At 38.8% G+C, this 25,842-nt stretch overlaps 1 protein-coding gene across 1 annotated transcript in view; it reads right to left on the reverse strand.

The window, feature by feature from the left end:
• Positions 1-25,842, reverse strand: part of LOC138324697 (nardilysin-like) — a 91,454-nt gene that overhangs the window by 40,918 nt on the left and 24,694 nt on the right. Inside the window, exons 15-24 of the mRNA XM_069269746.1 lie at positions 22,849-22,953; positions 21,651-21,813; positions 20,670-20,720; positions 20,244-20,284; positions 19,765-19,840; positions 19,277-19,328; positions 9,907-9,990; positions 9,596-9,662; positions 8,170-8,297; positions 3,748-3,907 (exon numbers count right to left, since the gene is read on the reverse strand). Of these exons, the coding sequence (XP_069125847.1) occupies positions 3,748-3,907; positions 8,170-8,297; positions 9,596-9,662; positions 9,907-9,990; positions 19,277-19,328; positions 19,765-19,840; positions 20,244-20,284; positions 20,670-20,720; positions 21,651-21,813; positions 22,849-22,953 (927 nt within the window). The remainder of the gene's footprint in view (positions 1-3,747; positions 3,908-8,169; positions 8,298-9,595; positions 9,663-9,906; positions 9,991-19,276; positions 19,329-19,764; positions 19,841-20,243; positions 20,285-20,669; positions 20,721-21,650; positions 21,814-22,848; positions 22,954-25,842) is intronic.

A 25,842-nucleotide genomic window follows, 5' to 3' on the forward strand; every position in this document is an offset into this window, starting at 1 on the left:
TTTGTGGCCAAATTTGGTTACAATCCATGCAGAACTCTATGACTAGTAGCGATTTAAAGGATTTACCTCTATTTCCCCTATTGGGCCCCGCCGCTCCTGCCCCCGGGGGACCAGAGCCAAAATTTATACTAGTTCTGTTCCCCTTCCCCAAAGGATGTTTGTGGCCAAATTTGGTTACATTCCATTCAGAACTCTATGACAAGTAGTGATTTAAAGGATTTACCTCTATTTCCCCTATTGGGCCTAGCCCCTCCGGCCCCAGGGGGATCAGAGCCAAAATTTATACAAGTTCTGTTCCCCTTCCCCAAGGATGTTTGTGGCCAAATTTGGTTACAATTCATGTAGAGCTCTAGGACAAGTAGAGATTTATAAGATTTACCTCTATTTCCCCTATTGGGCCCCGCCCCTCCTGCCCCCAGGGGGTCAGAGCCAAAATTTATACAAGGTCTGTTCCCCCTCCCCCAAGGATGTTTGTGGCCAAATTATGTAACATTCCATTCAGAACTCTATGACAAGTAGCGATTTAAAGGATTTACCTCTATTACCCCTATTGGGCCCCGCCCCTCCTGCCCCCGGGGGACCAGAGCCAAAATTTATACAAGTTCTGTTCCCCTTCCCCCAAGGATGTTTGTGGCCAAATTTGGTTACATTCCATTCAAAACTCTATGACTAGCAACGATTTAAAGGATTTACCTCTATTTCCCCTATTGGGCCCCGCCCCTCCTGCCCCCTGGGGACCAGTGTCAAAATTTACACTATTTCTGTTCCCCTTCCCCCAAGGATGTTTGTGGCATAATTTGGTTACAATTCATGTAGAACTCTATTACAAGTAGCGATTTAAAGGATTTACCTCTATTTCCCCTATTGGGCCCCGCCCCTCCTGCCCCCGGGGGACCAGAGCCAAAATTTATACTAGTTCTGTTCCCCTTCCCCAAAGGATGTTTGTGGCCAAATTTGGTTACATTCCATTCAGAGCTCTATGACAAGAAGCGATATAAAGGATTTATCTCTATCACCCCTATTGGGCCCCGCCCCTCCTGCCCCCGGGGGGTCAGAGCCAAAATTTATACAAGTTCTGTTCCCCTTCCCCCAAGGATGTTTGTGGCCAAATTTGGTTACATTCCATTCAGAACTCTATGACTTGTAGCGATTTAAAGGATTTACCTCTATTTCCCCTATTGGGCTCCGCCCCTCCTGCCCCCGGGGGATCAGAGCCAAAATTTATACAAGTTCTGTTCCCCTTCCCCCAAGGATGTTTGTGGCTAATTTTGGTTACAATCCATGCAGAACTCTAGGACAAGTAGCGATTTAAAGGATTTACCTCTATTACCCCTATTGGGCCCTGCCCCTCCTGCCCCTGGGGGACCAGAGCCAAAATTTATACAAGTTCTGTTCCCCTTCCCCAAAGGATGTTTGTGGTCAAATTTGGTTACAATCCATGCAGAACTCTAGGACAAGTAGCGATTTATAGGATTTACCTCTATTTCCCCTATTGGGCCCCGCCCCTCCTGCCCTGGGGGGGACAGAGCCAAAATTTATACAAGTTCTGTTTCCCCTCCCCCAAGGATGTTTGTGGCCAAATTTGGTTACAATTCATACAGAACTCTATGACTAGTAGCAATTTAAAGGAAATGTTGACGGATGGACGGACGGACGACGGACGCCGCGCCATGACATAAGCTCACCGGCCCTTCGGACCAGGTCAGCTAAAAATGATCTGAAGATTATATCTATGTACAGGATAAATTTCAATTTCGTAGTCTTTATATTTCATTGGGTGAACCCTAACTTTAAACATATATACTCTATTCATTTAGTATACTCTATTCATTTAGTTACATGGTAAATTTGCTGACACCATGATAATACAAATTGAACATTCACAACATACAGGTAAAACAAATTTGGTTACTATCCATGCAGAACTCTAGGACAAGTAGCGATTTATAGGATTTACCTCTTTTTCCCCTATTGGGCCCCGCCCCTCCTGCCCCTGGGGGGTCAGAGCCAAAATTTATACAAGTTCTGTTCCCTTCCCCCAAGGATGTTTCTGGCCAAATTTGGTTACAATCCATGCAGAACTCTAGGACAAGTAGCAATTTATAGGATTTACCTCTATTTCCCCTATTGGGCACCACCCCTCCTGCCCCCGGGGGGTCAGAGCCAAAATTTGAACAAGTTCTGATTCCTTTCCCCCAAGGATGTTTCTGGCCAAATTTGGTTACAATCCATGCAGAACTCTAGGACAAGGAGCCGCAAAGCTTGGCATTATCCCCCGCGCCCAGTTGTATTTTTTAATAAATTTCCATGGTAACAGAAAAAGTATTGAAAATGGAAGGTTCCCATTAGAAAAAGGCACAACTAGAGCACTAGCCTAACATGTACAGAAAGTTTCGTGTAGCCAAATTGAACGGTTTTCGAGTTATAGCCCGGAATAGAAAGGAAACTTTAATAATATGGTATTTTTGAATAAGTTTCCATGGTAACAGAAAAAGTATCGAAAATGAAAGGTTCCCATTAGCAAAAGGCACAACTAGAGCACTAGCCTAACATGTACAGAAAGTTTCGTGTAGCCAAGTTGAACGGTTTTCGAGTTATAGCCCGGAATAGAAAGGAAACTTTAATAATATGGTATTTTTTAATAAGTTTCCATGGTAACAGAAAAAGTATTGAAAATGAAAGGTTCCCATTAGAAAAAGGCACAACTAGAGCACTAGCCTAACATGTACAGAAAGTTTCGTGTATCCAAGTTGAACGGTTTTCGAGTTATAGCCCGGAATAGAAAGGAAACTTTAATAATATGGTATTTTTTGAATAAGTTTCCATGGTAACAGAAAAAGTACCGAAAATGAAAGGTTCCCATTAGCAAAAGGCACAACTAGAGCACTAGCCTAACATGTACAGAAAGTTTTTCGTGTAGCCAAGTTGAACGGTTTAGGAATTATAGCCGGAAACGAATGAAAGGTTCCCATTAGCAAAAGGCACAACTAGAGCACTAGCCTAACATGTACAGAAAGTTTCGTGTAGCCAAGTTGAACGGTTTGGTTATAGCCCGGAAACGAAGGACGGACGGACACGGACGGACGCACGACGACGCACGGACGGACAGAGCCCAAATCAATATCCCCGCAAACGCGTTTCGCGGGGGATAACAAGTAGTGATTTATAGGATTAACCTCTATTTCCCTTATTGGGCCCCGCCCCTCCTGCCCCCGGGGGGTCAGAGCCAAAATTTATAAAAGCTCTGTTCCCTTTCCCCCAAGGATGTTTCTGGTCAAATTTGGTTACAATCCATGCAGAACTCTAGGACAAGTAGCAATTTATAGGATTTACCACTATTTCCCTTATTGGGCCCCGCCCCTCCTGCCCCCAGGGGTCAGAGCCAAAATTTAAACAATTTTTGTACCCCTTTCCCCAAGGATGTTTCTGGCCAAATTTGGTTACAATCCATGCAGAACTCTAGGACAAGTAGCGATTTATAGGATTTACCTCTATTTCCCCCTATTGGGCCCCGCCCCTCCTGCCCCTGGGGGGTCAGAGCCAAAATGTATACAAGTTCTGTTCCCCTTCCCCCAAGGATGTTTCTGGCCAAATTTGGTTACAATCCATGCAGAACTCTAGGACAAGTAGCAATTTATAGGACGGACGACGGACGATGCGCCATGACATAAGCTCACCGGCCCTTTGGGCCAGGTGAGCTAAAAAGAAAGACCTAATTGATGATAGTGGGTTGAAATGAAAACTCACCTCCTCGGAGAAATTTCCAATCAAGAAGCCTTCTACCCAAACATTTTGCTTAAACTGTTCAATAAAAGTTGTAAACATGTCATGGGTAATGTCACTGATGCGGCCCCAACGATCTGGGACGGGCCAGTTCTGGGGAGAGGTCACAGCGAATCTCACCATCCTGGAATACAACGGAGGACATTTGTTTGCATGATTATAGCCCTCAGAATCTACAAAGTCCTTGGCATTAAAATCAGTGTTAGCCCAAGACAATCCACAGAAACACAAAGACATCTAATCTAAATTTTTAATACTGTTACTTTGTTTTATTCTATATACAGCATACACATATCTTATTAAAAGTATATACATGTGTATATTTTCAATTATTTTCAGGAAATTTAACAGTATTGAGAGCAATGACAAGTGTATATATATATACACATGGACTGTTGGTCATTGTCTGTCAATATCTGAGTAACATTTGGTCTAATTAGTAATATAACATGTTCTTGTATTAAAATAATAGCTGTATTTATATTATGTGTATTGTGTGAATGGAGTATGCAAAAGAGTTATCTCCCTTTATCTGTTGTAAAATTTCATTTCAAAAACTTAATTATAATATCTATAATTGATGTAAGTTTAAACTATTACTTTTGCCACCATTGGAGAGAATTTATATAGGCTTTGCCTGTTATTTAATCCATTTGACTTGTAACATCTTTGTCAATAAAATTTGTTGAAATGAAATGAAAAATGACATCTAATTCACAAATTGTACAAATCTGATAGAAGTGATTTCATAAAATTTTTAAGCGTCAAGATGAAGAATGGAAGACAATTTATAAGATAATGAATGTAAAGAATATGGGACAATGTATAAGGCGTTAGGATTTATATGTGATTTTTATTTTAAAACAAAATATATGCTAGAAACCAATTTTCTTTGACCATTATTCTTACAGGGACTTAATTTCATTTTTTCAGACCAAACAATTTGTTCATGCTGATTTAATTTCACGTTTTGCAGTTCCTGTATTGTTCGTGTTGATGTGTTCATGGCAGTTTATTGTTGTGTTCTTATTGATGTGTTCATGGCAGTTTATTGTTGTGTTCTTATTGATATCTTCATGGCAGTTTATTGTTGTGTTCTTATTGATGTCTTCATGGCAGTTTATTGTTGTGTTCTTATTGATGTCTTCATGGCAGTTTATTGTTGTGTTCTTGTTGATGTCTTCATGGCAGTTTATTGTTGTGTTCTTATTGATGTCTTCATGGCAGTTTATTGTTGTGTTCTTATTATTGGATGTGTTCATGGCAGTTTATTGTTGTGTTCTTATTGATGTGTTCATGGCAGTTTATTGTTGTGTTCTTATTGATGTCTTCATGGCAGTTTATTGTTGTGTTCTTGTTGATGTGTTCATGGCAGTTTATTGTTGTGTTCTTATTGATGTCTTCATGGCAGTTTATTGTTGTGTTCTTATTGATGTCTTCATGGCAGTTTATTGTTGTGTTCTTGTTAATGTCTTCATGGCAGTTTATTGTTGTGTTCTTGTTAATGTCTTCATGGCAGTTTATTGTTGTGTTCTTGTTGATGTCTTCATGGCAGTTTATTGTTGTGTTCTTATTGATGTCGTCATGGCAGTTCATTGTTGTGTTCTTATTGATGTGTTCATGGCAGTTTATTGTTGTGTTCTTGTTGATGTGTTCATGGCAGTTTATTGTTGTGTTCTTGTTGATGTGTTCATGGCAGTTTATTGTTGTGTTCTTATTGATGTGTTCATGGCAGTTTATTGTTGTGTTCTTATTGATGTGTTCATGGCAGTTTATTGTTGTGTTCTTGTTGATGTGTTCATGGCAGTTTATTGTTGTGTTCTTGTTGATGTCTTCATGGCAGTTTATTGTTGTGTTCTTGTTAATGTGTTCATGGCAGTTTATTGTTGTGTTCTTGTTAATGTCTTCATGGCAGTTTATTGTTGTGTTCTTATTAATGTCTTCATGGCAGTTTATTGTTGTGTTCTTATTGATGTCTTCATGGCAGTTTATTGTTGTGTTCTTGTTGATGTCTTCATGGCAGTTTATTGTTGTGTTCTTATTGATGTGTTCATGGCAGTTTATTGTTGTGTTCTTGTTGATGTGTTCATGGCAGTTTATTGTTGTGTTCTTGTTGATGTGTTCATGGCAGTTTATTGTTGTGTTCTTGTTGATGTGTTCATGGCAGTTTATTGTTGTGTTCTTGTTGATGTCTTCATGGCAGTTTATTGTTGTGTTCTTGTTAATGTCTTCATGGCAGTTTATTGTTGTGTTCTTATTAATGTCTTCATGGCAGTTTATTGTTGTGTTCTTATTGATGTCTTCATGGCAGTTTATTGTTGTGTTCTTATTGATGTCTTCATGGCAGTTTATTGTTGTGTTCTTATTGATGTCTTCATGGCAGTTTATTGTTGTGTTCTTATTGATGTCTTCATGGCAGTTTATTGTTGTGTTCTTGTTAATGTCTTCATGGCAGTTTATTGTTGTGTTCTTTTAATGTCTTCATGGCAGTTTATTGTTGTGTTCTTATTAATGTCTTCATGGCAGTTTATTGTTGTGTTCTTATTGATGTCTTCATGGCAGTTTATTGTTGTGTTCTTATTGATGTCTTCATGGCAGTTTATTGTTGTGTTCTTATTGATGTCTTCATGGCAGTTTATTGTTGTGTTCTTATTGATGTCTTCATGGCAGTTTATTGTTGTGTTCTTATTGATGTCTTCATGGCAGTTTATTGTTGTGTTCTTGTTGATGTCTTCATGGCAGTTTATTGTTGTGTTCTTGTTGATGTCTTCATGGCAGTTTATTGTTGTGTTCTTATTGATGTGTTCATGGCAGTTTATTGTTGTGTTCTTATTGATGTGTTCATGGCAGTTTATTGTTGTGTTCTTGTTGATGTGTTCATGGCAGTTTATTGTTGTGTTCTTGTTGATGTGTTCATGGCAGTTTATTGTTGTGTTCTTATTGATGTGTTCATGGCAGTTTATTGTTGTGTTCTTGTTGATGTGTTCATGGCAGTTTATTGTTGTGTTCTTGTTGATGTGTTCATGGCAGTTTATTGTTGTGTTCTTTTTGATGTGTTCATGGCAGTTTATTGTTGTGTTCTTATTGATGTGTTCATGGCAGTTTATTGTTGTGTTCTTGTTGATGTGTTCATGGCAGTTTATTGTTGTGTTCTTGTTGATGTGTTCATGGCAGTTTATTGTTGTGTTCTTGTTGATGTGTTCATGGCAGTTTATTGTTGTGTTCTTGTTGATGTGTTCATGGCAGTTTATTGTTGTGTTCTTGTTGATGTCTTCATGGCAGTTTATTGTTGTGTTCTTGTTAATGTGTTCATGGCAGTTTATTGTTGTGTTCTTGTTAATGTCTTCATGGCAGTTTATTGTTGTGTTCTTATTAATGTCTTCATGGCAGTTTATTGTTGTGTTCTTATTGATGTCTTCATGGCAGTTTATTGTTGTGTTCTTGTTGATGTCTTCATGGCAGTTTATTGTTGTGTTCTTATTGATGTGTTCATGGCAGTTTATTGTTGTGTTCTTGTTGATGTGTTCATGGCAGTTTATTGTTGTGTTCTTGTTGATGTGTTCATGGCAGTTTATTGTTGTGTTCTTGTTGATGTGTTCATGGCAGTTTATTGTTGTGTTCTTGTTGATGTCTTCATGGCAGTTTATTGTTGTGTTCTTGTTAATGTCTTCATGGCAGTTTATTGTTGTGTTCTTATTAATGTCTTCATGGCAGTTTATTGTTGTGTTCTCATTGATGTCTTCATGGCAGTTTATTGTTGTGTTCTTATTGATGTCTTCATGGCAGTTTATTGTTGTGTTCTTATTGATGTCTTCATGGCAGTTTATTGTTGTGTTCTTGTTGATGTCTTCATGGCAGTTTATTGTTGTGTTCTTGTTAATGTCTTCATTGCAGTTTATTGTTGTGTTCTTGTTAATGTGTTCATGGCAGTTTATTGTTGTGTTCTTATTAATGTCTTCATGGCAGTTGATTGTTGTGTTCTCATTGATGTCTTCATGGCAGTTTATTGTTGTGTTCTTATTGATGTCTTCATGGCAGTTTATTGTTGTGTTCTTATTGATGTCTTCATGGCAGTTTATTGTTGTGTTCTTGTTGATGTCTTCATGGCAGTTTATTGTTGTGTTCTTATTAATGTCTTCATGGCAGTTTATTGTTGTGTTCTTATTGATGTCTTCATGGCAGTTTATTGTTGTGTTCTTGTTGATGTCTTCATGGCAGTTTATTGTTGTGTTCTTATTGATGTCTTCATGGCAGTTTATTGTTGTGTTCTTATTGATGTCTTCATGGCAGTTTATTGTTGTGTTCTTGTTGCCTGTGAAATATTGGAAGTTTACACAAAGGTAAGTTGTGTTTACAGTAACTTAGATAGACAATAAGATTACAAACCTTGCCAGCTTGTTTGGTCTGATCATGTCATTATTATAGATACGAGTGACCTCCTCCTTCATCATATCAAACTCACTGACCGTACAGCTAAACCCAAACACATGGTCCAGCAACAAGTCTGTAATGGCCTGGAATTCATCCACATTGAATCAAACAATATTTCACAGAACTGTATACATAAATGCAGTTTTATGATCATGTCAAAACTAAAGTATTTTATATAATCAAGAAAATGTCTGTAAAACACAAATGGAATTCCCTCTAAGTTAATGTATTCATTGCAAATAACAGACCTGAACAATATTAAAACACTGAAGAAGTCAAGAAATGGCCTTTTAAAATTATTTTTTAATTAACAATCTAATAGGGCTTTTTTCAGTTCTTTTGATTTTTTATTGATGAAAACTCTCTACGTAGCTTTTGTTCATTCCTTTTGATTTTTTATTGATGAAAACTCTCTACGTAGCTTTTGTTCATTCCTTTTGATTTTTTATTGATGAAAACTCTCTACGTAGTTTTTGTTCAGTTCTTTTGATTTTTTATTGATGAAAACTCTCTACATAGTTTTTGTTCAGTTCATTTTATTTTTTTTTGATGAGAACTCTAAACGTACCATATCTCATTGTTGTGATATTGACGTGACAACACATCTTTAATTACTACCGTGTAGCCGGTCATTTTGCAAGGATGATATTTTTGCAGTTTTGAGGGATATTGCTATGTTCGTGAAAAATTTGATAAAAAAAATGGAAATAGATGAATTATATATATATAAATATATCCTTACGGTCAAATTGCAAAGTTTCAAATTTACTAAAATTTTACCCCCTTTATTCCGAATTGTGAAAATTTTGACAGTCTTAACTCGTTATCTCAAAATCGCTTGACTCGAAATTCTGGTTGAGTCTAACTAATTTTGAAGTCCCGTTTTTTTCCTTCTTTGCATATGTATATTAAGATCAGATGACTTGAATTTCGATGACTCGAAACTCCAGTTGAGTCAAAGTCAATTCCTGGTCCCTAGAACGGATATTCAGAGAAAAAATAGTCGCTATCTTAATTATAATTTCAGTCAAAATTTCAAATAAAAAAAAATCAATTACGTCAATATACCATGTATACAAACAATTGAAATTCACCTGTGGTTTGTCGTAACATATGATTGGTTTACCTGCACATATCGCGATCGGTATACGCAGGCCTTATGAGAACATACTACAACAATGACTGCTAATTATTTTAAAAACCACGTTCTGATCAAACCTTATGACATTACGTTTGAGTCGAATTCCGAATGAGTCAAATCATTTTCGTTGGTCCGTTGAATTTTGAGATAACAAGTTCCGACTGTACATGTATACGGTATTCCAATAATTGTCACTTTGATCCTGTTGACAGTCTATTACCACTCATAAGCATAACTTACCTTTAACTTATGAGAAAATCCACTCATATGGAGAACTAGTCCTGTCTCATGTCCTTCCACTCCATATCTAAAAGTCACAGCCATTTATGAATATTCATGTTGCAATTTGCATAAAAGTTTGCAGAATTTCAAGTGATGATAGTAACTACTATTATAATTATTACTCAGATATTCCAAACATAGGTTTATATATCAACTGATTTTGGATTTTTATCATACACCTACATGGGCCTGTTATCAGGTATATGGACTTATTACCAGGCATGGGCTTATTACAAGGCATATAGAAGGGGGGAGAATTTTTAACTTACTCATATCCAGCAAGACATGCAGGGTAGGCCAAAAGGGTCAACTGGTGCTCTAATAAGTTCACAAAGAAGTCCAACAGGATGGCACTGGAAACAAGTCATAAATCTTAAAACACTAGAAAATATCAGTAAGACATATATGTTGTGTGATTGTATGAAACACATTAATTTTGTAATTTTGGTAACAATGCAGGACTAGAAAAATGGTTATTTTTTATTTTTTGTTTATAACATCATAATTGGGTTTTTTTATTGAAAGAATACATATACTGCCAATATGCTAGCATTGAAAGGTTACATATTCATGCCAGATTTTAATAGAATCATACAATATAATATATAAATTTCAACTAATATGATACGTTCATTTGGTGGCTACATGTATCTTGAATCAAAGTTTTAAAATGAGTTTTTTTCACATTATCATCCCTTCAAAAATGTTGCATTTTATCTATAAAATAAGACAAACATACATGTATATCAAAACATATTTTTGGTCCACCATAGACTGCAGTAACCAAACACTGCAGCAAGAAAAGAATGCAGCAACCAAAGACTGCAGTAACCAAAGATTGCAGCAACCAAAGACTGCAGTAACCAAAGATTGCAGCAACCAAAGATTGCAGCAACCAAAGATTGCAGTAACCAAAGACTGTAGCAACCAAAGACTTCAGCAACCAAAGACTGCAGTAACCAAAGACTGCAGTAACCAAAGACTGAAGTAACCAAAGATTGCAGCAACCAAAGATTGCAGCAACCAAAGACTGAAGTAACCAAAGATTGAAGCAATCAAAGACTGAAGTAACCAAAGACTGTAGCAACCAAAGACTTCAGCAACCAAAGACTTCAGCAACCAAAGATTGCAGCAACCAAAGATTGCAGTAACCAAAGACTGAAGTAACCAAAGATTGCAGCAACCAAAGACTTCAGCAACCAAAGACTGCAGTAACCAAAGACTGCAGTAACCAAAGATTGCAGCAACCAAAGATTGCAGCAACCAAAGATTGCAGCAACCAAAGACTGAAGTAACCAAAGATTGAAGCAATCAAAGACTGAAGTAACCAAAGACTGTAGCAACCAAAGACTTCAGCAACCAAAGACTGCAGTAACCAAAGACTGCAGTAACCAAAGATTGCAGCAACCAAAGATTGCAGCAACCAAAGACTGCAGTAACCAAAGATTGCAGTAACCAAAGATTGCAGTAACCAAAGACTGCAGTAACCAAAGATTGCAGCAACCAAAGATTGCAGCAACCAAAGACTGCAGTAACCAAAGATTGCAGCAACCAAAGATTGCAGCAACCAAAGACTGCAGTAACCAAAGACTGCAGTAACCAAAGATTGCAGTAACCAAAGACTGCAGCAACCAAAGATTGCAGCAACCAAAGACTGCAGCAACCAAAGATTGCAGCAACCAAAGACTGCAGTAACCAAAGACTGCAGTAACCAAAGACTGCAGTAACCAAAGATTGCAGTAACCAAAGATTGCAGCAACCAAAGATTGCAGCAACCAAAGATTGCAGCAACCAAAGACTGAAGTAACCAAAGACTGTAGCAACCAAAGACTTCAGCAACCAAAGACTGCAGTATCGCCTATTCAAAAAAAACCTTAAGGGCCCCAAATTGGTTGTATTATCACGTTCAGCATCCATACACATTAGGAAAATAAAATCATAAACATTTATGATGACTTAAGCTTAAAAAATTGACGAAACAGAAACTTGCTCAAAAACTTTAACGTGAAATGGGACACCAACGCTGACGCCGACGCCAACGCCGGGTTGACAACATTAGCTCCCCCTATTCTTCGAATAGGCGAGCTAATTAAGTATGAACTTAAGATTTTTTATGAATATGGACCCAGGTATAGGACAGTTGGACTGTACTGGACCATGAATTAAAGGATAGACACTTGTGGTTACCAGGTATAGGACAGTTGGACTGCACAGGACCATGAAGGAAAGGATAGACACTTGTGGTTACCAGGTACAGGACAGTTGGACTGTACAGGAACGTGAAGGAAAGGATAGACACCAGTGGTTGCCAGGTATAGAACAGTTGGACTGTACAGGACCATGAAGGAAAGGATAGACACTTGTGGTTACCAGGTATAGGACAGTTGGACTGTACAGGACCATGAAGGAAAGGATAGACACTTGTGGTTACCAGGTATAGGACAGTTGGACTGTACAGGACCACGAGTTAAAGGATAGACACTAGTGGTTACCAGGTATAGGACAGTTGGACTGCACATGACCATGAAGGTAAGGATAGACACTAGTGGTTACCAGGTATAGGACAGTTGGACTGTACAGGACCATGAAGGAAAGGATAGACACTTGTGGTTACCAGGTATAGGACAGTTGGACTGTACAGGACCACGAGTTAAAGGATAGACACTAAAGGTTACAGTTGGACTGTACAGGAAGGGAAGGATAGACACTTGTGGTTACCAGGTACAGGACAGTTGGACTGTACAGGACCACGAGTTAAAGGATAGACACTAGTGGTTACCAGGTATAGGACAGTTGGACTGTACAGGACCATGAAGGAAAGGATAGACACTTGTGGTTACCAGGTATAGGACAGTTGGACTGTACAGGACCACGAGTTAAAGGATAGACACTAGTGGTTACCAGGTATAGGACAGTTGGACTGCACATGACCATGAAGGTAAGGATAGACACTTGTGGTTACCAGGTATAGGACAGTTGGACTGTACAGGACCATGAAGGAAAGGATAGACACTTGTGGTTACCAGGTACAGGACAGTTGGACTGTACAGGACCACGAGTTAAAGGATAGACACTAGTGGTTACCAGGTATAGGACAGTTGGGACAGGTTGGGAATGTACAGGAAGGGAAGGATAGACACTTGTGGTTACCAGGTACAGGACAGTTGGACTGTACAGGACCACGAGTTAAAGGATAGACACTAGTGGTTACCAGGTATAGGACAGTTGGACTGTACAGGACCATGAAGGAAAGGATAGACACTTGTGGTTACCAGGTACAGGACAGTTGGACTGTACAGGACCACGAGTTAAAGGATAGACACTAGTGGTTACCAGGTATAGGACAGTTGGACTGTACAGGACCACGAGTTAAAGGATAGACACTAGTGGTTACCAGGTATAGGACAGTTGGACTGCACATGACCATGAAGGTAAGGATAGACACTTGTGGTTACCAGGTATAGGACAGTTGGACTGTACAGGACCATAAAGGAAAGGATAGACACTTGTGGTTACCAGGTATAGGACAGTTGGACTGTACAGGAAGGGTTAAAGGATAGACACTTGTGGTTACCAGGTAGTAGTTAGGACAGTTGGACTGTACAGGACCACGAGTTAAAGGATAGACACTAGTGGTTACCAGGTATAGGACAGTTGGACTGTACAGGACCATGAAGGAAAGGATAGACACTTGTGGTTACCAGGTATAGGACAGTTGGACTGTACAGGACCAGAAGGAAAGGATAGACACTTGTGGTTACCAGGTATAGGACAGTTGGACTGTACAGGAAGGGAAGGATAGACACTTGTGGTTACCAGGTATAGGACAGTTGGACTGTACGGGACCATGAAGGAAAGGATAGACACTTGTGGTTACCAGGTATAGGACAGTTGGACTGTACAGGAAGGGAAGGATAGACACTTGTGGTTACCAGGTATAGGACAGTTGGACTGTACAGGACCACGAATTAAAGGATAGACACTAGTGGTTACCAGGTATAGGACAGTTGGACTGTACAGGACCATGAAGGAAAGGATAGACACTAGTGGTTACCAGGTATAGGACAGTTGGACTGTACAGGACCATGAAGGAAAGGATAGACACTTGTGGTTACCAGGTATAGGACAGTTGGACTGTACAGGACCATGAAGGTAAGGATAGACACTAGTGGTTACCAGGTATAGGACAGTTGGACTGTACAGGACCATGAAGGAAAGGATAGACACAAGTGGTTACCAGGTATAGGACAGTTGGACTGTACAGGACCATGAAGGAAAGGATAGACACAAGTGGTTACCAGGTATAGGACAGTTGGACTGTACAGGAAGGGAAGGATAGACACTTGTGGTTACCAGGTATAGGACAGTTGGACTGTACAGGACCATGAAGGAAAGGATAGACACAAGTGGTTACCAGGTATAGGACAGTTGGACTGTACAGGAAGGGAAGGATAGACACTTGTGGTTACCAGGTATAGGACAGTTGGACTGTACAGGAAGGGAAGGATAGACACTTGTGGTTACCAGGTATAGCGACAGGACAGTTGGACTGTACAGGACCATGAAGGAAAGGATAGACACAAGTGGTTACCAGGTATAGGACAGTTGGACTGTACAGGACCATGAAGGAAAGGATAGACACAAGTGGTTACCAGGTATAGGACAGTTGGACTGTACAGGACCATGAAGGAAAGGATAGACACAAGTGGTTACCAGGTAGTAGTATATAGGACAGTTGGACTGTACAGGACCATGAAGGAAAGGATAGACACTTGTGGTTACCAGGTATAGGACAGTTGGACTGTACAGGACCATGAAGGAAAGGATAGACACAAGTGGTTACCAGGTAGTAGTATAGGACAGTTGGACTGTACAGGAAGGGAAGGATAGACACTTGTGGTTACCAGGTATAGGACAGTTGGACTGTACAGGACCATGAAGGAAAGGATAGACACTTGTGGTTACCAGGTATAGGACAGTTGGACTGTACAGGACCATGAAGGAAAGGATAGACACAAGTGGTTACCAGGTATAGGACAGTTGGACTGTACAGGACCATGAAGGAAAGGATAGACACTAGTGGTTACCAGGTATAGGACAGTTGGACTGTACAGGACCACGAATTAAAGGATAGACACTAGTGGTTACCAGGTATAGGACAGTTGGACTGTACAGGACCATGAAGGAAAGGATAGACACTAGTGGTTACCAGGTATAGGACAGTTGGACTGTACAGGAAGGGAAAGGATAGACACTAGTGGTTACCAGGTATAGGACAGTTGGACTGTACAGGAAGGGAAGGATAGACACAGTGGTTACCAGGTATAGGACAGTTGGACTGTACAGGAAGGGAAGGATAGACACTTGTGGTTACCAGGTATAGGACAGTTGGACTGTACAGGAAGGGAAGGATAGACACTTGTGGTTACCAGGTATAGGACATTGGACTGTACAGGACAGGGAAGGATGACACAGTGGTACAGGTATAGACAGTTGGACTGTACGGACGGTTAAAGGATAGACACTAGTGGTTACCAGGTATAGGACAGTTGGACTGTACAGGAAGGGAAGGATAGACACTTGTGGTTACCAGGTATAGGACAGTTGGACTGTACGGACAGGAAGGGAAGGATAGACACTTGTGGTTACCAGGTATAGGACAGTTGGACTGTACAGGACCATGAAGGAAGGATAGACACTTGTGGTTACCAGGTATAGGACAGTTGGACTGTACAGGACCATGAAGGAAAGGATAGACACTTGTGGTTACCAGGTATAGGACAGTTGGACTGTACAGGACCACGGAAGGAAGGATAGACACTTGTGGTTACCAGGTAACCAGGTACAGGACAGTTGGACTGTACGGGACCATGAAGGAAAGGATAGACACTAGTGGTTACCAGGTATAGGACAGTTGGACTGTACAGGACCACGAATTAAAGGATAGACACCAGTGGTTACCAGGTATAGGACAGTTGGACTGTACAGGAAGGGAAGGATAGACACTAGTGGTTACCAGGTATAGAACAGTTGGACTGTACAGGACCACGAGTTAAAGGATAGACACTAGTGGTTACCAGGTATAGGACAGTTGGACTGTACAGGAAGGGAAGGATAGACACTTGTGGTTACCAGGTATAGGACAGTTGGACTGTACAGGAAGGGAAGGATAGACACTTGTGGTTACCAGGTATAGGACAGTTGGACTGTACAGGAAGGGAAGGATAGACACTTGTGGTTACCAGGTATAGGACAGTTGGACTGTACAGGACCATGAAGGAAAGGATAGACACTTGTGGTTACCAGGTATAGGACAGTTGGACTGTACAGGACCATGAAGGAAAGGATAGACACCAGTGGTTACCAGGTATAGGACAGTTGGACTGTACAGGAAGGGAAGGATAGACACTTGTGGTTACCAGGTATAGGACAGTTGGACTGTACAGGAAGGGAAGGATAGACACTTGTGGTTACCAGGTATAGGACAGTTGGACTGTACAGGAAGGGAAGGATAGACACTTGTGGTTACCAGGTATAGGACAGTTGGACTGTACAGGAAGGGAAGGATAGACACTTGTGGTTACCAGGTATAGGACAGTTGGACTGAAGTACAGGATAGAACCTTGTGGTTAAAGTATAGACAGTTGTGGTGTACCAGGTAAGGATAGACACAGTGGTTACCAGGACAGTTGGACTGTACAGGAAGGGAAGGATAGACACTTGTGGTTACCAGGTATAGGACAGTTGGACTGTACAGGAAGGGAAGGATAGACACTTGTGGTTACCAGGTATAGGACAGTTGGACTGTACAGGAAGGGAAGGATAGACACTTGTGGTTACCAGGTATAGGACAGTTGGACTGTACGGGACCATGAAGGAAAGGATAGACACTTGTGGTTACCAGGTATAGGACAGTTGGACTGTACAGGACCACGAATTAAAGGATAGACACCAGTGGTTACCAGGTATAGGACAGTTGGACTGTACAGGAAGGGAAGGATAGACACTAGTGGTTACCAGGTATAGGACAGTTGGACTGTACAGGACCACGAGTTAAAGGATAGACACTAGTGGTTACCAGGTATAGACAGTGGACTGTACGGAAGGAAGGATAGACACTTTGGTTACCAGGTAAGGACAGTTGGACTGTACAGGAAGGGAAGGATAGACACTTGTGGTTACCAGGTATAGGACAGTTGGACTGTACAGGAAGGAAGGATAGACACGTGTTACCAGGTATAGGACAGTTGGACTGTACCAGGATAGACACTAGTGGTTACCAGGTATAGGACAGTTGACTGTACAGGAAGGGAAGGATAGACACTTGTGGTTACCAGGTATAGGACAGTTGGACTGTACAGGAAGGGAAGGATAGACACTTGTGGTTACCAGGTATAGGACAGTTGGACTGTACAGGAGGGAAAGGATAGACACTTGTGGTTACCAGGTATAGGACAGTTGGACTGTACAGGAAGGGAAGGATAGACACTTGTGGTTACCAGGTATAGGACAGTTGGACTGTACAGGAAGGGAAGGATAGACACTTGTGGTTACCAGGTATAGGACAGTTGGACTGTACAGGACCACGAATTAAAGGATAGACACTAGTGGTTACCAGGTATAGGACAGTTGGACTGTACAGGAAGGGAAGGATAGACACTAGTGGTTACCAGGTATAGGACAGTTGGACTGTACAGGAAGGGAAGGATAGACACTTGTGGTTACCAGGTATAGGACAGTTGGACTGTACAGGAAGGGAAGGATAGACACTTGTGGTTACCAGGTATAGGACAGTTGGACTGTACAGGACCAGATAAAGGATAGACACTGTGGTTACCAGGTACAGGGACAGTTGGACTGTACAGGAAGGGAAGGATAGACACTTGTGGTTACCAGGTATAGGACAGTTGGACTGTACAGGACCATGAATTAAAGGATAGACACTAGTGGTTACCAGGTATAGGACAGTTGGACTGTACAGGACCACGAATTAAAGGATAGACACTAGTGGTTACCAGGTATAGGACAGTTGGACTGTACAGGACCATGAATTAAAGGATAGACACTAGTGGTTACCAGGTAGTAGTATATAGGACAGTTGGACTGTACAGGACCACGAATTAAAGGATAGACACTAGTGGTTACCAGGTATAGGACAGTTGGACTGTACAGGACCATGAATTAAAGGATAGACACTAGTTGTTACCAGTAGTTGTTACCAGGTAGTAGTATATAGGACAGTTGGACTGTACAGGACCATGAATTAAAGGATAGACACTAGTGGTTACCAGGTATAGGACAGTTGGACTGTACAGGACCATGAATTAAAGGATAGACACTAGTTGTTACCAGTAGTTGTTACCAGGTAGTAGTATATAGGACAGTTGGACTGTACAGGACCATGAATTAAAGGATAGACACTAGTTGTTACCAGGTATAGGACAGTTGGACTGTACAGACCATGAAGGAAAGTTTTAAAGGATAGACACTAGTGGTTACCAGGTATAGGACAGTTGGACTGTACAGGACCATGAAGGAAAGGATAGACACAAGTGGTTACCAGGTATAGGACAGTTGGACTGTACAGGACCATGAATTAAAGGATAGACACTAGTTGTTACCAGGTAGTAGTATATAGGACAGTTGGACTGTACAGGACCATGAATTAAAGGATAGACACTAGTTGTTACCAGGTAGTAGTATATAGGACAGTTGGACTGTACAGGACCACGAATTAAAGGATAGACACTAGTGGTTACCAGGTATAGGACAGTTGGACTGTGCAGGAAGGGAAGGATAGACACTTGTGGTTACCAGGTATAGGACAGTTGGACTGTACAGGACCACGAGTTAAAGGATAGACACTAGTGGTTACCAGGTATAGGACAGTTGGACTGTACAGGAAGGGAAGGATAGACACTAGTGGTTACCAGGTATAGGACAGTTGGACTGTACAGGACCACGAATTAAAGGATAGACACTAGTGGTTACCAGGTATAGGACAGTTGGACTGTACAGGACACGGTTAAAGGATAGACCATAGTGTTACCAGGTATAGGACAGTTGGGTTGGACTGTACAGGAAGGGAAGGATAGACACTAGTGGTTACCAGGTATAGGACAGTTGGACTGTACAGGACCACGAATTAAAGGATAGACACTAGTGGTTACCAGGTATAGGACAGTTGGACTGTACAGGAAGGGAAGGATAGACACTAGTGGTTACCAGGTATAGGACAGTTGGACTGTACAGGACCACGAATTAAAGGATAGACACTAGTGGTTACCAGGTATAGGACAGTTGGACTGTACAGGACCACGAATTAAAGGATAGACACTAGTGGTTACCAGGTACAGGACAGTTGGACTGTACAGGACCACGAATTAAAGGATAGACACTAGTGGTTACCAGGTAATAGGACAGTTGGACTGTACAGGAAGGGAAGGATAGACACTTGTGGTTACCAGGTATAGGAGAGTTGGACTGTACAGGACCACGAATTAAAGGATAGACACTAGTGGTTACCAGGTATAGGACAGTTGGACTGTACAGGAAGGAAAGACAGCCCCTAGAACAATAGCAGAGACATGAAATTCAAGGATTCTACCTGGATGCATACATAATGCAGTTTTAACTCACCTGTCCAAAGAATTGTAAACGACTGGGGACATCAGATGAACATAGTTGTAGCCTGTAGTGATAATAATTATAGGAAAGATTATCTTCTTTAAAATAACTCATCTATTTCTCATTTATTGTCAAACTTGTTAAATTAGTTATGATACTTTAAATATAAATCTAAACTTTTATGGAAGTATATAAAACATTTTCTAGCATTGTAGTGTATTTTTACTTCATTGTACCTCTGACCTTTGACCTTAACTCCACCTTATCCAAATTAACCTTTAGCAAAAACTTCTCATTAAAAATTGACAAAAGAAAGGTTAGGTGAATGAATTAGAACTGTCACCACTGTCACAGATATACAGAAGAAAATCAAGTTTCAGCAAAGTGTATTTATTTACAATATACAAAGTAAAATTAATAAAACAAAAAGTATAACAAAATATTGACCATTAATATTTTAACATTTAGAAATCAAGAAACATGCATGAATGAAGACTTACCTTTAGGAACTTTGAATTTTGTATCTGGTTTGAACCAAAGTTTTCCGTTACCATCACTTTTTAGCAGCTTTGGGTGCTGAAAAAGACAAGACAATTCAACCATAACTAATTACGATTGACAAACTTAAAACACTATTGTATGGAGTCAATGAGCATTGTCTTGTAAGCTACCTCTTCAAGTCCTAATACATTTAGTACCAAATCTCAAAATAATATTTCTGGGAGTGTTACATACAAACTTTATATTCATTTACAAACACTAGCTGTCTCTGATAGTAATAGACTTTGCCACGAAAGAAAAGGTCACCTACCTTTGGGAAATGGTCACCTACCTTTGGGAAATGGTCACCTACCTTTGGGAAATGGTCACCTACCTCTGGGAAATGGTCACCTACCTCTGGGAAATGGTCACCTACCTCTGGGAAATGGTCACCTACCTCTGGGAAATGGTCACCTACCTTTTGGAAATGGTCACCTACCTTTGGCTCATCTTCATGTTCACGAAGGTCAAAATCTGTGGCTAAAATACAAAAACAACTTTTCAGTTGATTATAATACAAAACAGGATACCAGTAGTAGTGGATAAACATCTTAATGATGCTTAGTCATAGGAAATGATTAACTTTTAACAGTATTTGTAGGCAAAAATGCTTCAATTTACCAGGGGAACCAGTAATGCTTTCAACTCAAAACATGTTTTTTTATTGTTATCACCAAAATGTCTTGAATGAGCATCCTCATATTTCCATTTATACTTTTTACTACAGAATGGAATCTTGAGTTATCACACTAAAACTTCCTTCTAGATAATGATCCAATGCCATGAATCCTAGAATGGTATTTGGTGCTGTATTATTGTATGCTAAATTCACATCAACCTTGATCTTGACCTTGACCTGACTCACCTATGAAGGCGTTCGGTTTTGGTAAATGTAGAGCTGGGTTACAGCCTGATTCTAAAAAAGAATACAACTGTTATTATTACCTGTGAATTTAATATTTGTACAAAAAAACCAAAAAAACAAAAAACAACTAGAGGCCCAGAGGGCCTGCATCGCTCACCTGGTTTGTAATGTCAAGTAATGTTCTGAATACAGGTTCATTGTTCTTTCCAGAAGGAAAATTGAATATTTACCTCTACTTCCCCTTTTGGGCACCACCCCTCCTGCCTCTATAATTTATACAAACTCTGTTCCCCTTCGCCTATGGATGTTTTTGGCCAAATTTGGTTTCAATTCATGCAGAACTCTATGACAAGTAGCGATTTAAAGGATTTACCTCTATTTCCCCTATTTGGCCACGCCCCTCCTGTACCCCCGTGGGGTCAGAGCCAAAATTAATAAAAGCTCTGTTCCATTTCCCCCAAGGATGTTCCTGGTCAAATTTGGTTACATTCTATACAGAAATCTATGACTGGTAGTGATTTAAAGGATTAACCTCGATTTCCCCTATTGGGCCACGCCCCTCATGCCCCCCGGGAGGTCAGAGCCAAAATGTATACAGACTCTGTTCCTCTTCCCCCAAAGATGTTTCTGGCCAAATTTGGTTTCTATCCATGCAGAATTCTAGGACAAGTAGCGATTTATAGGATTTACTTCTATTTCCCCAAGTTGGGGCAAGTCAGAGCAAAATTTTTACAAACTCTGTACGGACGGAAGATGGAAGGACAGACGGACGACGGACGCTGCGCCATAACATAAGCTCACCGATGCTTCGGGCCAGGTGAGCTAAAAATTGAAACATAACTTAAAGAAACCAAACTATTTGTTAAAATCTGAGTTGAGAATTCTCCTTTTAATTTAAATGGATGAGATTATTTTTAGTCTTTTCGAAAATTAAAAAATTTATTGATATGTAAACTTGACCAAAAGTAACACTATTTATACCTGAAAGTCTGTGGATGAAGTCACTGGACAAGTCGCTGACCCCATACTTTGTCTTGTACCATTTTTCCTCCAGCGGACATTGGTTAGTGTTCTCAAATTTGCTGGACATTAGCAGTATATTACAATTATCTGGTCTTAGATGAGCCAAAGAATCAGATATTACCTACAAACGTCAGATAAAAGTTATGTATATATAACAATACTGTATTATACAGTTGTTTCATGCCTTATCAGTCAACAGTGAAAACTCTTTTCCCAAGTGTTGGGACCAACCTGAGAAACTGTTTTCCCTGAGGCCGCAAGCCGAGGGAAACACTCTTTCAGGTTGGTCCCAACACCAAAGGAAAAGAGTTTTGACTGTTGTCTGATAAGGCATGAAACAATTATTTTGTTACCTGAATATTCTAGGCTAAACATCGTAATAGTAAACAACGAAACAAGAGTATTGTTTTGATATTAAAATTTGTTTGTCCTTGGCCTGGCAATACGACTCCGAAATCTTCACTGACCCTTTATCACATTTTTGGTATTCCAAGAATCTCTGTTTTCAATCAGATCCAAAATTCCTCGATCAGAAATTTTGTCAAACCGTTCTAGTTCTGACGCCATTTTACGTCCGTCACAACTGTCGATCTCAAAGGCTGTGCGACAACTGAAAATTTGGCGCGGGCGCTCTCGTTTTCGTGACGTCAACAATTAAGCGCGTGCAAACATTCTCAGCCGGTCAACAGTCAAAATATTGACCGGTCAATATTTTCTGAGGATTTGTACCTTTGTAATGATTTTGTAGCAGTTTCTGTTGAAAACGGTCAAAATTACTTCATTTTCATTTATATAGAGAGTCAAGTAACAAAACAAGTTATTTTCGGAGGTCAAAATATTTGTAAGATGGTCCTAAAACTAGAAAATCAAATTTTAGCAAATAAAAATTTAGTGATTCAACTTCAAGAGTATAAATACAATAATTCTAAATACCTTAGTCCATACATTCTGAAGCTTTGTATCAGCTTAATTTCCAAACCTTCCAATTCTAGAATAGTTTTAACATAACCACGTCTTGAGTACAAAATGACAGACTGATCTTTTGATAGCATGACTAGAAATATGTTTATAGTGCAAGATGGTCATTTGACAATTGGATCAAAAACATAGAGAATTGTACCTTCAAAAGACATCTTTAGTGTTGACAGTGACCTACCGTTGGATTGTAATCATACATAACAGTTCGGCCGGTCAGCACATCTTCCCAGGGGAACATCTGCATGCTCTCAGACACTTTCTCTACATAGTCCACAGGATCCCCCTAAATTAGAAAGTGTACAACATCAAATCTCTATAACTAAGCACCATAATTGACTTTGGTCATTTATTCTATCAAAAGCCATCTCCAGTAAAAATAATTTAAAAAAACTGGACAGTACAACATTCCTGTCAGATTTACACATGAGCTCCTTTTAAATTGAACTACTGTATAGCTGATTTTTTTTTTTGCGCGTCCAATATTTTCACGATTTTGCGGGACATTGCTATGATCGCGGAAATTTGATCTGCGAAATATTGAAAAATGGTTGTATGATATCTACCCTTAAATTCATATTGCAAACATTTGATTTTCTAATTTTTAGATCATATCGTGAAAATTTTGGTCCGTGAAAATAATAGGGTTGGATTGGTATACCGATATACCAGATTGTACCGGTATTGAACAACTCCAGATACGGCAATATGCTGTTGTATCGATGTATCGTTCAAATATTAAAAACTGACATTTTCAAAACTCATTTAATATACCATCTGGGGAAAGGATTTCTGTAACATATTCTATTGAAAGGAAGAGTCAAGCTTCCGAGCCACTTAGATGCACCCGAAATGTTTTCACATCATCAGTAACAATTTTAACATGAAAAATATTTCGATTGTATCGTCAATACTTATTTTGTATCGTTTATGTATCGTTTCAGTGTATTGTCAATACGTATTATGTATCGTTTATGTATCATTTCAGTGTATTGTCAATACGTATTATGTATCGTTTATGTATCGTTTCAGTGTATTGTCAATATGTATTATGTATCGTTTATGTATCGTTTCAGTGTATTGTCAATACGGATTATGTATCGTTTATGTATCGTTTCAGTGTATTGTCAATACGTATTATGTATCGTTTATGTATCGTTTCAGTGTATCGTCAATACGTATTATGTATCTTTTATGTATCATTTTAGTGTATTGTCAATACGTATTATGTATCGTTTCAGTGTATTGTCAATACATATTATGTATCATTTATGTATCGTTTCAGTGTATTGTCAATACGTATTATGTATCGTTTCAGTGTATTGTCAATACATATTATGTATCATTTATGTATCGTTTCAGTGTATTGTCAATACGTATTATGTATCATTTATGTATCGTTTCAGTGTATTGTCAATACGTATTATGTATCGTTTCAGTGTATCGTCAATACGTATTATGTATCTTTTCAGTGTATTGTCAATACGTATTATGTATCATTTATGTATCGTTTCAGTGTATTGTCAATACGTATTATGTATCATTTATGTATCGTTTCAGTGTATTGTCAATACGTATTATGTATCGTTTCAGTGTATCGTCAATACGTATTATGTATCTTTTCAGTGTATTGTCAATACATATTATGTATCATTTATGTATCGTTTCAGTGTATTGTCAATACGTATTATGTATCATTTATGTATCGTTTCAGTGTATTGTCAATACGTATTATGTATCGTTTCAGTGTATTGTCAATACATATTATGTATCCTTTATGTATCGTTTCAGTGTATTGTCAATACGTATTATGTATCGTTTATGTCGTTTATGTATCGTTTCAGTGTATTGTCAATACGTATTATGTATCCTTTATGTATCGTTTCAGTGTATTGTCAATATGTATTATTTATCGTTTATGTATCGTTTCAGTGTATTGTCAATACCTATTATGTATCATTTATGTATCGTTTCAGTGTATTGTCAATATGTGTTATGTATCATTTATGTATCGTTTCAGTGTATTGTCAATACGTATTATGTATCGTTTCAGTGTATCGTCAATACGTATTATGTATCTTTTCAGTGTATCGTCAATACGGATTATGTATTGTTTATGTATCGTTTCAGTGTATTGTCAATACATATTATGTATCGTTTCAGTGTATTGTCAATACATATTATGTATCATTTATGTATCATTTTTGTGTATCGTCAATACATATTATGTATCGTTTCAGTGTATTGTCAATACGTATTATGTATCATTTATGTATCATTTCAGTGTATTGTCAATACGTATTATGTATCATTTATGTATCATTTCAGTGTATCGTCAATACATATTATGTATCTTTTATGTATCGTTTCAGTGTATTGTCAATACGTATTATGTATCTTTTATGTATCATTTTAGTGTATTGTCAATATGTATTATGTATCTTTTATGTATCATTTTAGTGTATTGTCAATACGTATTATGTATCGTTTCAGTGTATTGTCAATACGTATTATGTATCGTTTATGTATGGTTTCAGTGTATCGTCAATACGGATTATGTATCGTTTATGTATCATTTCAGTGTATTGTCAATACGTATTATTTATCGTTTATGTATCGTTTCAGTGTATTGTCAATACGTATTATGTATCGTTTATGTATCGTTTCAGTGTATCGTCAATACGGATTATGTATCGTTTATGTATCGTTTCAGTGTATTGTCAATACGTATTATGTATCGTTTATGTATCGTTTCAGTGTATTGTCAATACATATTATGTATCATTTATGTATCGTTTCAGTGTATCGTCAATACGGATTATGTATCGTTTATGTATCATTTCAGTGTATTGTCAATCGTATTATGTATCCTTTATGTATCATTTCAGTGTATTGTCAATACGTATTATGTATCGTTTCAGTGTATTGTCAATACATATTATGTATCGTTTATGTATCATTTCAGTGTATTGTCAATACGTATCATGTATCGTTTATGTATCGTTTCAGTGTATCGTCAATACATATTATGTATCGTTTATGTATCGTTTCAGTGTATTGTCAATACGTATTATGTATCGTTTCAGTGTATCGTCAATACGTATTATGTATCATTTATGTATCGTTTCAGTGTATCGTCAATACGTATTATGTATCGTTTCAGTGTATCGTCAAT

The sequence above is a fragment of the Argopecten irradians genome, chromosome 6 (genome assembly GCF_041381155.1).
Source record: "Argopecten irradians isolate NY chromosome 6, Ai_NY, whole genome shotgun sequence".
Lineage (NCBI taxonomy): Eukaryota > Metazoa > Mollusca > Bivalvia > Pectinida > Pectinidae > Argopecten > Argopecten irradians.